General features: G+C 39.9%; 1 protein-coding gene across 6 annotated transcripts in view; it reads left to right on the plus strand.

Annotated features, from left to right (window-relative positions):
- The window catches only part of pxk (PX domain containing serine/threonine kinase), a 157,106-nt gene that overhangs the window by 64,381 nt on the left and 76,818 nt on the right, over positions 1–15,907 (plus strand). For all 6 annotated transcript variants that reach the window (XM_063216184.1, XM_063216185.1, XM_063216186.1 and 3 more), the window contains exons 8-9: positions 2,746–2,850; positions 10,594–10,695. In XM_063216184.1, coding sequence (XP_063072254.1) covers positions 2,746–2,850; positions 10,594–10,695 — 207 coding nt within the window. The remainder of the gene's footprint in view (positions 1–2,745; positions 2,851–10,593; positions 10,696–15,907) is intronic.

Here is a 15,907-nt window from a genome sequence, read left to right on the forward strand (position 1 = left end):
AGCATGCAAACATTTCATAGCCTATTTAGTAGGTCTGCTGAAGCAACAGGTGGAGAGGAGAAACGACTGGAGCGCAGTCTGAACGCGTCTGTCAATTAAACGCTATGACGTGCATACCCAAACTCCAAACCTATATTTTGAGAATAGATTAACGTGCGATATTTTCTTTATCGCGCGACAAGACTCTCACATTATCGCAGCACGTTAACGCCGATAACGGCCCACCACTAATTATATTATAGTTATGATGAATAATAAGTTAGGGCCTATTTTCAGAAAGTTGTGGCCACTGAGGGGCCTCCTAAATACTGAATATGAAATTAGCATGAAACAAGCCAGCATTCACAGCTCAGAGAAATATTAAATACTAAATGCTCTATTAATAGTTAGGAGGAAATGGCCAACTGTAGCAAGCCAAAACGGCAAAGTTTCCTCTCACAATCGACTAAAAATGATTACAAATATCCATTTTACACATACATCAACACCATAAGCATGAAAACTCACTATATCATTCGGAAGATAGAAGTGTAACACTGTACCTCGCGGGTAAAATTCGCAATTGAATTGACACAATGTTTACACATAAATTCTGCCTAATAGTACACCTTACCGCATCAAAACGCCAAATATGGAAGTGTACTCAAGTTTCTGGACGCACACAAGAAAGACAAAAGATAACTAAACAAGATGTGAATATCTAAACACCATGTGAGTAAATTTGAGGATAATTTCCACAGACCTTTCGCGGCCCACATGCAACGCCGCCGCAGCCCACCAGAAGGCCATAGTTTGAGAATCACTGCCCTATAGAATATTTACTTGTTTAGCCATTTTTCAGAGAATATGAATGATAGCAAAAAAACTTCACTTATCACTTACGACTATTGTTTGAATGAAGCCATCTATTGGAAAGAAGCCAAAGTATTTGTCAAAAGGGTCTTACGGGGCATATAATTGAACTCTATGAAACAGGAAAGGCACATAAAAAACATCAAACAAATACTGTAGGATAACCATAGGCATAGGACAACCAAAAATAACTTCAGGTGAAATACAGGACAACATTAAAAAAAAATGTTTCAAGCTGTACAACAGAGAGTCACTTGAGGAAAGATGGTCCGTTGGGGGTTGCCAGGAGAAAGCCACTACTACAAAAATGCAAACATGTTATTTTGCTTATGATACACCAAATTGCATAGTACCAAGCGTCACAAAGCCTAGGACAAATTCCTTTGGAAAAATGAGATCAATATGGAACTTTTTCAGCCACTATTAACACTACATTTGGAGAACAGTCAACGTGGCCTATGATGAAAGTTCCACCCTGCCGTCTGTGAAACATGGTGATGGACCACTGATGTCAAGGGGACATATGAGTTACAAATGCACTGTACTTTTGGCCCATAGCCATAGAATGATGAATACATTACCCTCGGAAAATTGCTGGAGGACTTGAAGCTGCACACGGGCCATTGGTTGGGCATGCCAACATGACAATAATCCGAAACAGAAATCCAAGTCAACCTGTCATTAACTTCAGAAAAAATAATGTTGTTGTGCGACCATCTCCCTCTCCTGTTATCAACATCATTGAACCACTTAGGGGAAACCTCAAACATGAGGCTCCGGCAAGACACCCAACGATATTATAGGAAATAACCATTCTTCCAGCAAAAATTGGCTGTTTTGCCATCTTAGAAAATTAAGAGCCTTATCCACAACTATTACAAATGATTTAAAGTGATAAATGATGTTGAATGGAGCAGTATACAGCATCAGAAACTAGGGTATGTAAAGTTTTGATCAGAGTCATTTGGGTAGTTTGTGTGTTGTGATTCTGATTTTGAAAGAGTAAACACACAGGGTTGTTAATGAATGTCTTTAGCCAGTCACTAGCAATGAGTGAAAAAAAGAATTTTGCGTAATCCTTTATATTCTATGACAATCGCTAAGAAAGCGTATATTCTGCCAGGGTATGTAAACATATGACCACCACTGTACATTAACATCAAGTACAGCGTTAAAGAGGCACAACACAATGGACAATACAAACACGGGCAGTCATGGGTAAGCTTGCAGCCAAAGAGTTGCAGGTTCAATTCCTGTGGAAGAATTATTTATGTCTTCATCTGGCAGTATTTTGTGAGCCGTTTTGCTAGAACATGCATCGTTTTAAAAGTGAAATGAGACGGACACAAGGAAATATTGGTTCAGTCTGCTCAGATGTAAGTTTCAGGCTGCTGCGCTGTGCAATATATTTTTTAGCAGTTTCTCTTCAGCGTTCATGCTGCCCATTTAGATATGACCTTTTTCACAAATACACCACTCCATCAAATTCTAAGTATAAGTGGATCTTCTCCATCTCCATCATGTTGAATGTAAGTGCAAAACGTACTGTACTTCGGTCATATATAAGTACTGAACTATACTTTGGTCAAATATTAGTTGATTATTTACCAATTTTTTGTGAAAAAAAAAATGAATTCAAGTTTCAATGAGCGGCATAGTTGCAATACCTGCATACATGATTGCTTATTTTATTGCCCGTTACGGGCAACTAGTGCTGTCCTGTCTTTTGTTTTGAAAATTTCTTACAGAATGAGCACCCAGTTGCTCTTAAGTTTTGTGGAGTTGAGTGTGTTATGAAGCTTATTGTGAAATATAATGAGTGATTATCTAAAACACTAGTGACATTTATCTTATGTTCATCCCTTTTCCCCATACCCCCCCCCCCCCCCTCAGTGTCCCTTCATTTGCCCTTTGACTTTTGCGACAACGAACGAGTCCTCTGCACTGATCATTAGAATGTTCAATGACAAAGGAACGCTACGAGACCACATTTGCAAGGTAAAAAAAATGCATCCTTTCATTCATTTCATTTCTTTTATTTCAGTTTGTTGATGTGGATTTAAAAAAAGTTCAATTAGAACGAGTCACTCGAAACAAGTCATTTAAGCATGGCCACATTCGGAATGAATAAATCGTGACAGTGCGCAGTGCACAGACCACCATTCAGTGGAATATTCCCTGCATGTATGTTGCAAGATGTTTGATGTTCGTATCACTTCCAATTTGACATCATGCCAAAATCACCCTATTCTTATCAATGTTGTAATCATCTTATTCAAATTGTTTCAGTAGTATCATAATGGCTGTGTATAAAAGCTTGTAAATGTGGTATTGCACAAACGATGTCCCTACTTTGCCTCCAATGCTGTTGAAAGTTGCCACCTAGGCTATGTTTACTCTACAGATCGGATACATCAATTCTGATTTTATGCTCCGATCCAATTTTTTTAGAGCACCTTGTTTAGAGTAGAGTAGCATTTATTAATCCTGAAGGAAATTGAGTTGTCCAGTAACATACATACAAACGGATTATTTCACAGTACAGTTGAGGACGATATTATTAACCTCCCTCCTGAAATTACACATTTCTCTTGATTTCTCAGTGAGAATGACCATTATGAACCGTTTCTGTTATTCTGGAAACAAATACACTGATGGAGATAATGTCCAATGAGTTGAATTTGCATTTTTCTATCGGTACAATGAGTTTACACTAAAAAGGGCAAAAATGACAAGGACAAAATTATTAGCCCCCTTATTATTAATAGTCAATATGACACCATTTATCAATCAAAACTGACAACAGGCACTTTGATCAGTTGTTACCTAGGTTGGCACATGCCCCACTAGAGATTTTGGCCCATTTCTTCACTGCAAAGTGTTCTTGCTGGTCCAAATTGCATGGATGCTAAACATAAACATTTGCCACAGACTCTCAGTGGGATGGAGGACTGGACTTTGAGCGGGTCATTCCAGTATCACGGTTTTAGTGTCCTTGAAGAACCTCTGAACTAATTTAAATGTTTACTTTGGGTTACAATGTTGTTGGAGGACCCAGCAATCCAGATCCAGACCCAGACTCCCTGTGTCTGAGGCTGAAAAACTTGATGCCCCCACCACTATGTGTAACTGTGGAAACTGCTTAGTCCCATTAGACCAAAGAAGCATTGGACACCTGTCTAGATGATTGTTATTGACTTGGCCTCACCTGGAGTTTGTATTTCAAGAAAGACAGCTGTTAGGGCTTGTCATCATATTGGGCTTTGGGGCCATCATCACAGAAGAACCCTTTTACTAAAGGTGGTGCATATCAGAGTGTTATTGAGATTTGCCTATGAACATTTGAAAGTCAAAAATGAGTTTTGAAAGTCTCTGCTTTCCTCTGATGAGATTCAATTGCACCTGCTTTGATGCATGAATTCTGCTTCTGTCAGGTGAAAAAAGGGGTAGTCCTTAAAACTTTATAACATGGTTTCCACAATTAAACATAGTGGTGGAAGCATCATTCTGTGGCAGCCTCAGCCACAGGAAACCTTGTTTGGGTGTACGGCACCATAAAAACAGAAGATTATGATAGAATGTGGACGGTGACCATGCAAAAATATGCTCATAGAGGAAGCTAAGATCTTCACTGTATCTTTCGTCAGATAATGACCCAAAACTTTCATCCAAAATTGTTCAAATGTTCTTCAAGGTTACTAAAACCATGATCATGTTGTGGTTCAGCTCTCAATCCTTTAGATAGTCTTTTAGGAGTGGTAAAAATGAATGTCCATCCTCAACATCCAAGCAATTTGGACCAGGTTAACTATTTGCAATGACAAAATGGGCCAAAATCTCTGGTAGGGCATGTGCCAACATGGTTAACAACTAATCAAAGTGCCTGATGTCAGTTTTGGTTCATAAATGGCACTCTATTGACTATTAATGATAAGGGGGCTAATCATTTTGTCCTTGCCATGTTTTCCCTTTTTGTTTAAACTCATTGTGAAAATGGAAAAATCCAAATTTAAGTCATTGGACATTATCTCCATCAGTGTATTTGTTTCCAGAATAACAGAAACGGTCCATAATGGTCCTTCTCAGAGAAATTCTCCTTCTGAGAAATCAAGAGAGATGTCTAATTTCAGGAGGGGGGCTAATAATGTCGTCCTCAACTGCAACAATTCAAATAAAAAAAAGTCTCTCAGTGCAATAGTTGGTACTGATGGTCGAAGGGGGGTCCAGGATTTTTGCGGCCCAGTCACCTATAACAATCTCTTTCAGTGTGTCATTCTGAGTTTACATCTATTCTGTCCTAAATAACCCATATCTGATCATGTCTGTTTTCAATGTTTTCAATGGTGAAATAGTATGTGTTATTATTAAAGGTGCCACACATCACGCAAAGATTCTCTTATTGTGCGCTGTTTACACTTTTCATGTTCCACTCGGATCTGAGTGGCAAGAAACAGCATGGTCACTTTGGCTTGTTTGGCTTGGCAAGCACCCAGAAGATAAGCCTCATAAAGAACTGTGCAACGAAATCTAGTCATAACGGTATAATTATTATCTCCATCCTATTCCTAACACATCTGAAATACCATGGGAGAAGACGTTAAACATCACCTCGTAGCCATCAGAAATCTAGCTGGCCTCGACTGGCATCAGTAACATGCGATGAGGTTTGTCGCTAGTGAGCCACTGACTTTTTCAAATATATGCACACAAATATTAACCAACTAAGTTTGCAGATAAGTTTCATGTGTCATAGCAGCTTTCTTAACATAAGGTACATATTGTATCTTTGGATGAATGAAGAATGAAAAGAAAGGGAGAGGAAGAGTGAAAAAAGGAAGAATGAAAAATAAAGGGCATTTCAGTAGCCTACCTCCATTCACAGAACATACCACCCACTGTGTAGTACATCCTCAGTTATCCTCAGTGGTTTATTGAGGCAACCTAGAGTAAGCTGTTCATCCCTTTGGTCTAACAGCTCGCTTTTATGACACCTGCGTTATACACTGGATTGATCAATCTTGACTTAAGCTATCAAGTTAATAGAATAGCTAGTTTCTCAGAGCTAGGCATTTTGCTGGGCACGTTGTCTCAACGGGTATTTTGTTTGCAACCTATCACACTTAGGTGTGCCTTCGGTATGCGAACAGCCACAAAATAAAACAAAAATCAGGTTAGCAAATGACAGTGTTTAGGGATTGCAGCTGGTGACGGTCATGTAGGCTTTTAATGACATGAAAAACTATTTTACTGAGTATTTATATGTGACAAACTACACAGCTAACTTTCGGAAAAAAACGGCTGTTTTGTGATGCAATGTCTCACTGGGTATTCCTCAAAGCCTAGTGTGCTTGCCTTGGTAGTCCCACAGCCCTGAAATCACACACTTGCAAGAAAAGGCTCAAAGCCTCACAAGCATCTCATACAATTATGAATGGAACATGCTTGGAAGCGTGGAAGTGAACGTCCCAGCAGTTCCGATTTGGCCACTAAACACTTGTTTTCAACTGATTTTAAACTGTAAACATGATCGATTGGCTGTATTTCTGTAGTGGGGATGTTTGAAAAGTGCACAAATTGTCCGTAGTCAAAAGCTGTGAAATGCAACACGAACACAATGGGCATAAACAATTACCAAGTTGTATTGAGTTATTTTAAGCTATTCACATCTCGGAAACAACAATATGCCATATATTGTGCTTAAACATTCATGGCTTTCCACACCTGTAATCCTAGCACAAGTGTGGAGACGTGAAGGATTCTGGGTATTTTGTCTCGGCAAGGATGCATCAAGTGTAGCCTTGGAAAATACTACGAATCAAGAGCGTGGCACTTGGTAGATTTTGAGGCATGCCTCACTTTGGAACAGTACTTGGCCAGTCACGATGATGTGAAAATGGGCGTTACTCATCCTAGCAAGGCTAGATCACTAGGCTTTGAGAAATACCCTTAGTCTGAACATAGTGAAGAAAGATGTTCATTGAAACACACTTCTTTAGCACATTTCATAACTGGCCCAATCTTTGATTTGCGAAATAAAGTGAGGTCATAACCCCCCATATCCTATGGGTGAGTCATGGGTAAGCGGTTAGGGCATCAGACTTGTTGCCGGTTCGACTCCTGACCCGCCAGGTTGGTGGGGGCAGTAATTAACCAGTGCTTTCCCCCATCCTCCTCCATGACTGAGGTACCCTGAGCATGGTGCTGTCCCGCCGCACTGCTCCCTTGGGGCGCTGCCCCCTTGCATGGGTGAGACATAAATGCAATTTCGTTGTGTGGAGTGTGCAGTGAACACTTGTGTTCTGTGGAGTGCTGTCACAATGACAATGGGAGTTGGGAGTTTCCCATGTGGGCTTTTTTAACTTCTATGAATGTATAACATATCATGTGGTATTTCTGGCAAAGTTTCTGCCAAGATGTGTGAGGTTTCATGCCAGTGATTTCGCCCTCTGACTGAATTGAGAATGTTCTCTCATGATCGCATCTCTTTTCTTGCCAAACAGCATTTTTGCCCATGCACAGCATGCTCCTATTAATTAAGAATCAGAGAATCTTTGGTTATTTAAAATCACAAAATATAATGTATAATATATATAATGGATGAACAAAATGAAAGTGAATTGTAATAATTATGTAAAAGGCAATAGCATGAAGCTTAGGTGGGCCTACAGATCAGTGGCGTAGCTAGAAAAGAAAATCTAGGTGTTCCCAAGAAAATACAGGTGTTCCTTATTTATTTTATTTTTTCCAACTCAGAGTAAACACAGCACGTTTGCACGGATCGGCCTACTATCACGGTGTCATACTATTACGCATACTATTACGCATGAATCATGACTGGCAAACCCAACCTAACTTATTTGTTGCTATATTTGCGCTGCAACTGAATTCAAAGGGATGCATATTGGCTTTAAATATACATCAATTATCTCATCAGAGTCCATTCCTCGGCGAGCTCCTTTTCAAACATTGACTGGAAGTGTTGCCAACCTGTTAATTCTTGAAAACACTTGCTGTAACGGTGGCTCTGGTGTGTAGGGCTACAAAATATTATTAAGGAAATGTTGAAACCAGCAAACAGAAAACCAATCCACCAGTTGGGCTGCGTTTGAAACGTTATTTAGAGTTTAATTTATATCCCGAAATTGGGAAACAACAAGGACAGCCTCCAACACAGCCATTCTAGCTAGTAGCAGAAGTTTTCACAAACCCAAAAGGCCGACCGGTTTAACCAAAACAAAGGAGAAAAGAAAAGGATGGGAAGATGGGTACAGACAGACAGGCTGGGCTGGCTGGAAGAGTCGTGTGCGTGTGTGTGTGTGTGTGTGTGTGTGTGTGTGTGTGTGTGTGTGTGTGTGTGTGTGTGTGTGTGTGTGTGTGTGTGTGTGTGTGTGTGAATGTGACGTGGGTAATCACGGTTAGCACGAGCAACAGTCCAGACAATCAGAAAGTAAAGGAAATGTCTTCACGGTACCTGACCTGTTCCCAGCGTCCCAGCGTCCCACAACTCCAAACGAAATACACAATTCACACTTGGTAGCAGTCCGAGTTGGTAGTTAGTCGGCGTGTTACTCTCTCCGCAACTAATGCTACTCCACCACCAAGTAGAACACCGTTTCCAGGCATCCCCATACTGGCATTCTTAATGCGAAATCTCCCCTGAAGATCATAATGTGATGTTGTTTAATCCATTTCGTGTTAGTTATGCTAGCGACTGGACTTCTTTATGGAGCGTTCATGCGGGGTATCAGCTGCATCAAAATCTTCAAACTTGTTTTTAAAACTACCGCGTCTGTACTGTCTGTGTCTGCGCGCGCGTTATCGTTCACGCATGGTCTTCTCTATGGGATGTACTATATTTATTTTAGGAGCAACGTACGAATGAAAGGGTTGAAATCCATACTCGTCGCCTACATGTGCGGCATTTTTATCATTTCGTTTCCATAATAATTTTAGGCACATAACACTCGCGCCCTCCGCAATATAATATTGCACTCCAACCAACTGTATCGGGCTAAATCATTTAGCCATCCACTCACTGCTTCAGGGGTGGCGAAAGCTTTCAGATCGCTCTGGCATTTAGGCACGTCTACAGAAGAGAGATCTGGGATCCCCAAGCTAACTGTATTTTGGTTCATCTATAGCTAAATCATCCTCTACTCGCGCAGACCCTTAGTGCTTCGTGCATCTTCGTTACACTTCGTGAATATACATCTGCGTGAGAATCAGGTTATCTTGTCGGATGGTATGGGTAATAAGGCTAACTGTGGGCCTGCTTTTTGAAGGGAGAACCTCTGCGATTCTGGAACCTGAAGTCTGTTGGGCCTAAAGCCGTGGCTTTTTAAAATAATATCGATGAGAACTCTGTTTCATCGCAGCATATTTTAGAACCATCATGTTGCACCACTGACATAGCCTATTCAGTAGCCTATCGATGATGTGCGATTCTAAAGGTAGTTATTACGAAAGACTCCACTTGCCACCTTTCCGGGTGGTACTGCACTGACAGCGCCACTAGGTGCACTGCAGGCATAGGTCCACTGGTGAGTGGGGAGGCTGCATGTAAAACCTATGATTGCACTCCCGACGCTTGCGTTTACAATCGGTTGTCAAGTGACGGCAATTTATTTTAGGTGTTCCAGTTATGAAAGTAGGTGTTCCCGGAACCCTCTGGAACACCTGTAGCTACGCCACTGCTACAGATTTTTGGCCAGACATATACCAGTCTGTCAACATTTACCACCACATATCCTTGACACCATCTAAAGAAAATTTGTTTATCTTGGTCTCGAGAGAGATGAACAGACCAATGATATGGATCACTGGAACCATGTCGTGTGGTCTGATGAGACCAAGATAAACAAATTTGCTTTAGATGGTGTTAAGCATGTGTGGTGGTAAACAAGTGAATTTTACAAAAAAAAAGTGCATCATCTGGCTAGTCAAGCATGGTAGTGGGACTGACATCCTTTGGGGATGTATGAATGCCGTCAACATTGGAAATCTGAATTACACCTAAAGAAGCATGCATGTCAACATGCACTGTGACTACAGAAGCAGATCATGATACTCTCCATAGGATTTCATTCAGAACTCACACCCATCTATTTTAGCCAGGTGCAGACTCAAAATGTACAATTTCAATGTACTGAAAGGTTGAAACACACACCGATGACCTCCCTTTTAATCCCTTTTCATTTTGAAATAAAAATTGAATGTAGTTGCTGCCAAAGGTGGTTCTACAAAGTATTAAGCAAAGGCTGTGAATACTTTTGTAAATATGATTTCTTTTTTTTTATATATATACATTTTCAAAACTGTCAGACAACTTGTTTTTCACATGGTCATAATGGAATAATTTGTGTAGGATTTTGACAACAGATTCATTTGTAGCATTTGGAATAAGGCGGTAAGATAATAAAATGTGAAAAAAGTGAAGCGCTGTGAATACTTTCCGGATTGACTGTATATACAGACGCAAGTTCAGACAGGGAGACAGAAACAGATGGAGATAGAGCAGCATGAAAAGAGAGAAGTATACAGTAAAAAATAGGCATTGAATAGGAAAGAAAGAGAGAGAGAGAGAGACAGAGAAGAGAGAGACAAAGGAATGCAATATTTGCAATCTTTTTATTTCTCACCTCCAGCTCTATTAGTGAAGGGAGGCTTAAAATCTCACTGCACTGAGTATAATGGCAATAAAATGATTTCTATTTCTATTTCTATTCTATTTCTCACCTCCAGGTGAAACCCAAAGAGCCATTCTTGAAGAAGTATTGCAGGCCGAAGAAGATCCAAGGCCTGGAACTGCAGCAAATTAAGACATATGGGAGGCAGATTCTGGAGGTGAGCTACCACATTTGGTGACACTTAAAACATAGAAATAGAAAATCCAAGGAACTGCAGCAGATTAAGATGTCTGGGAGGCGGAATTTGGAGATGAGTGACCATATTCAGTGAAACTTTGGAAACAGAAGATCCAAGGCCTGGAACTGGAGCAGATTAAGAAGTATGGGAGGCAGATTATTTGGTGACACATTTTTTAAGAGGTCAGATGTACAGATTTTAAGATGTACAGATATACACGCATACATGGGTAGATGACGTGACGTGTAAATTTTGCTGTCGCAGGCTCTTAAAATTAAGTTAATTCATGCTTTCAAAATTGTCAATGCTTTAAATGATTAAACTAATGTCGTTGTTGTGAAAAAGTAATGAGTAATAAATCCAGAGCTTAAATAAGTATACTTAATTTGTCATTTGTCCTATGGTGTGACTGAGGCAAGCCTGGTTCTCCATATTAAAACATTTTAAATAAATAATCAAATCTCAGTCATTTGTCTAAACAACCCTGGCATGTTTTTCAAGGTGTCTATTTTAGCAAGTGGCAATGCTTAATTTTTTTCCTGTTTTTCTGAGACCGTATGGACTTATGAAACTTTGTCACAGAAAACAATGTCCTGTGGTGTGACATCATATTTTTGGTTAATTCTGTGGATAATTATCTATTGTTGAAGCTCTAGCGGAACATTAATTGTGACTTTGGACCCTTAAGAAGCCAATGGCAAGGGTGGATTTTAGGTTTTTCTCTCAGAGTTCTTCAATCAATCAATTATGTTTTGCTACCACAAGATGTATTAGTTTTGTAGTCCTTTGGTGTGACAGCCATAAAATACATTTTGACAATAGTGTGTATTTTAAATATTTAATTCTTATGTAGAAAATGCATCTTACTAAAGGTGAAATTGTATTTCAGTTGGTAACGACATGGCTTTAAATTAACTCAAAAGCTCAAAAGTCCTATGGTGTGATGCTAAAAGTCCTATGGTGTGACACTTTGAAGTATCACACCAAAGGACAAACAGGTCACACCAAAGGACTAGATTTCTGAGAAATAGGTTTTAAAACAACTGGTTGTACATTTCTTGTTTATTTTGTTGTTTGACTAGATACATATTGTGTATTCAAATTACTTATTCCTTTATTGGCCATTGGAATTTATACTTTGATGCATTGTTGATGAATATTTGCTGTTGATTCTAGATACTGTCAAAGGATATAAAATGTCATTAATGGTGCTTTGAAACCATAAAATACAACGGTAACAGTCAAGAAAAGATGAGTGAGAGAGTATAGAGAAGTATAGATGAATAAAGTATGCTGTGGAGAGCTCAATATAACATAAATGTGCTGTCCAGCTTGAGATACCAAACAGGCACTGGCCACTACACACTACAGGTTCAATGATGTGACAGTCATAGCATACCTACAAAGAGGGTGAGGTGTGATGGTCATGCCAACGTCACACTTCAGTATGAGTCTTATGAGCTCTGCAGGCTAAATTTAATGACCGCATGGCTGTCATTAAGTGTTTTACGATAGGCTCATAATCTATGACTTAAAGACTTATAAGCATGAAGTGTAGGTCAATATTGACTACAACATTACATTATGATCAAAAGACGAAATACCGTATTTTCCGGACTACAAGTCGCACTTTTTTTCATGGTTTGGCTGGACATGCGACATATACTCTGGTGCGACATATATATGTTTTTTTTTCTCCACGGGAGAGCACTATGTGCGCAACTAGGCCTATGTTGTGTTGCTTAATACCACTGATAGAAAAATTTTTACAACTTAAGCTACCACAACAAAAAATAGCATTTACAATGACGACTGAATAGAAATATAGCCTACCACCCAAAAGAAGTTAATATAGCCTACTGCTGAGTTCAAGCTGAAAGTAATTATGCAGCCGAAAATGGCAATAGGGCAGCTGAACGAAAGTTTGGATGCAATGGAAAACTGTTTGGGGACTGCTGAAAAGCGGAGGAAAATGTGCTGATGAATACAGGACAAATGTGTTCTCGAACAACGCGCGCGCTGCGAGTCAACGGTCTTGTTACGGGCTCCATGACATTGCCAAAGAAATGAATAGGACTTTTGCGGAAGTCAGGGAGCTCGTGGATGTATCGCGTTATGCAATGCAATCCCCTCTCGTGGATTTATTTGCGCTATGCAACGCAATCTCCTCTCTATCCGAGAACGAGCGTCTGTGTTATTAAAGACAGTCAGCCGACTTCCAGGTGAAAATCGGTCATTTCCGCGAGTTTCTGACAAACGAGCACAAAGTGACACTACCATAGGCTACACAACATGGATGAAATCCCCCTCACCTTTGACACCGTCATGGGCTGAAGTCTCAGAAAAGGGGGTAAAGAAAGGCGTGCTCTGGAGACGGAACAAGTTGCCTCGAACCCTCCCACGGTCCAAACGCAAAACAAAGCCGAAAATTGAATGTTGTTCTGACTACAAGGCAACATGGCGCGTTATAACTGTTTCTTCCTCTTTTTCTTTTTGTGGTTTTATGGCGGTTGGCAAACCATCTTAGTTGGTGCATTACCACCACCTCTGAATGCGTTGCCACTGCTTCAGATGCTGGTTTAAAACAATGCCGTCTTTGAGCAGCAGCTTACCATGCGCCAGTTATTACAACATAGATTCCATGGATAGAATAACCTTTCAAAAATGTGCGACGATTAGTCCGGTGCGACGTATATATGTTTTTTTCATCTTCAAAATGCATTTTTGGGCCGTTGCGACTTAAACTCCGGAGCGACATATAGTCCAAAAAATACGGTAATCATGTTGATACATTTGTTTCTGGCTCAGTTTTGCATTTCTGTCCTTTAGGGCGTATTCAGACCAGGAAAGTTCGATAGTTCACTTTGTTTGGTCCGAACCTAATTTAAAAAATTTGGTGCGGTTGGCTTTCAGACTGTGTACATTTCAGTAAGCGGACCAAAATCGACAAGAAAGCCATGCGCCCTGAGGTCGTTCAGCTATTGGTCAGAAACGACACGCGCAACAAGTTAAGGCTATGTCCAAATAGGCCTACAAGCATCCAAAGAGTTCAGCGGCATGTAAAATAAACGTTCACGGCATGTATGGCATAGCGCTCACACGAAATATAGCGCAGACTATCTGAAGCTCATGACATGAAGGGAGTCTTCCTGAAAGCCAATTGATTGATCCCGCGAGTTGGGATAGCCACATTTTATCCCTGTTTCTTTCTTTCTTTCTTATAATGTCATATAGCGTGCGGGCGAGATTTCTGGCTGGTTTAGTCATCAATATTAGGATAACCACCTCCCTGCAATCAGTGTTTTACACTTGGGATGTCTGGGAACAACGCAAAACAGGCTCAATGTGAAACATTGGCGAGCTTATTCCACGCACCACGCCATTCTTTCTTCTCGAAAATAAACAGTGCGTCATTTGGATACGTTTGTATTGGAATATTGGCTACCATTTGCAGCAATATTTCACGCACTCCATCAAGAGAAAAGTAACATGATGAGCACGGGCATAGCGTTTGGATCATACAAACTTGCCAACATGCCACCACAGCGGGTAAATTAATGAATTACCTTTGTTGTCTTCATCACAACTTCTTCAAGTATCCTAGGCTATTCCACTAGCCTACACCCATCCAACGCACAGCTAGCAAGCCAGGGGGGTAAGTGCCAATGTCGTAATTATTGCTATCATTATCAGAATCCATACTGTGCGGACTACAGTGTTTTCTTCCGTTTCTTCAGTAGATGCTTTTCGGATTTGCCCCAATCAACATTTAAAATGCTGTGATAGGTAAATTAACAGTCTCTTTTTCCTTTCCTGTGCTCCACTGACAAGCTATCCTCATTGAAAATATGAATGACCGTAGCCTACAATAATGTAGCCTACGCCCACGATTGCGATAGTTTAGGCTATTATTTTATTAATATTAATATTGTTGCAAACAAACCACTCTGTCGAATTTACACCAAAGACATGGACATGACAAGTTGTGGAGTCGCTTTGTTTACACTCTGTTTCCCATTAATCTCGAAAAACGACGGAAGCTCCCAAGGTACAAAAAAGCAAAAAGTGCTGGGATTAGGTCCGGTCTGCTTGCACACCTCCAAAAGGTCCGCACCAGGGTTCGTTTGATCCGGACCGAGTCCGACCTTTCAGCTCGGTCTCGGTCCGCTTGTTTGGTCCGGACCAGGATTCGCTGGTTTGTATTCAGACCATCCGAAAAGGTCCGAACCTGGTCCGTTTGGTCCTTTGGTCCGGACCAAACGTGGTAGGTGTGAATACGCCCTTAGTGTGACATGAATGTCCTACGGTGTGACATTTTTAAAACGCTCAAATATTTGTTTGAGCTTAACAATAAATTTGATAAACTCTGAATATTGCATTAGGGAAGAACACATTATCATCTCTGAAATGTTAGTATAAATTCTGACAATTTTGAACATTTAAAAAGAAAGATATCCCTATACTGTATTTCCTCGAAGGTCTCAAATAAGCTCACCTCTAATGGGGAAAAAAATCCTTAAATGGTTATTTCTCATTAAATTAATACTTTAAAAAATTCAATAAATATGAAGAGCGTAACAATGTTCATAAAACTCCATCAAGCCATTTCTACATTACTTAATATATGTATTTCTTAATGTCACACCAAAGGACATATTTTCAGCAAATTGCTTTATCAACATAAATAAATAATCAATTAATAGACCAACATTGTGACCACTTGGATTTTTTGAAAGATTAATTGCTGCACTATGTAGACATATACTTTTTTCCCTCATAAACAATGTTTTGTAAAAATATCGTTTTTTTCTGCCTAACTGTCATCTACCCACATACAGTTGAGGACGATATTATTAGCCCCCCTCCTGAAATCTCAAGTCAAGTTGGTTTTATTGTCAATTTCTTTACATGCACTGGTCATACAAAGAATTTGAAATTACGTTTCTTGCTTTCCCATGCAGACATAGACTAATCTAGGTAAGGACATAGACAGTATAGACATAGACAGTACTCATTCATGGACATAAGACAGTATGGACATAGACAGTGCTCATACAGACATTTAAAGTGCAAGACTGGACAACAGAAGACTTGTAGAGAACATACATTAAGATACATTTTCTCTTATTTTAGACTATGTTGGATAGGGAAATACAAACTATAAATTATACAAAATATTATTGAAATGAAA

This window comes from Engraulis encrasicolus, chromosome 14, assembly GCF_034702125.1.
Source record: "Engraulis encrasicolus isolate BLACKSEA-1 chromosome 14, IST_EnEncr_1.0, whole genome shotgun sequence".
In the NCBI taxonomy this organism is placed as follows: Eukaryota; Metazoa; Chordata; class Actinopteri; order Clupeiformes; family Engraulidae; genus Engraulis; species Engraulis encrasicolus.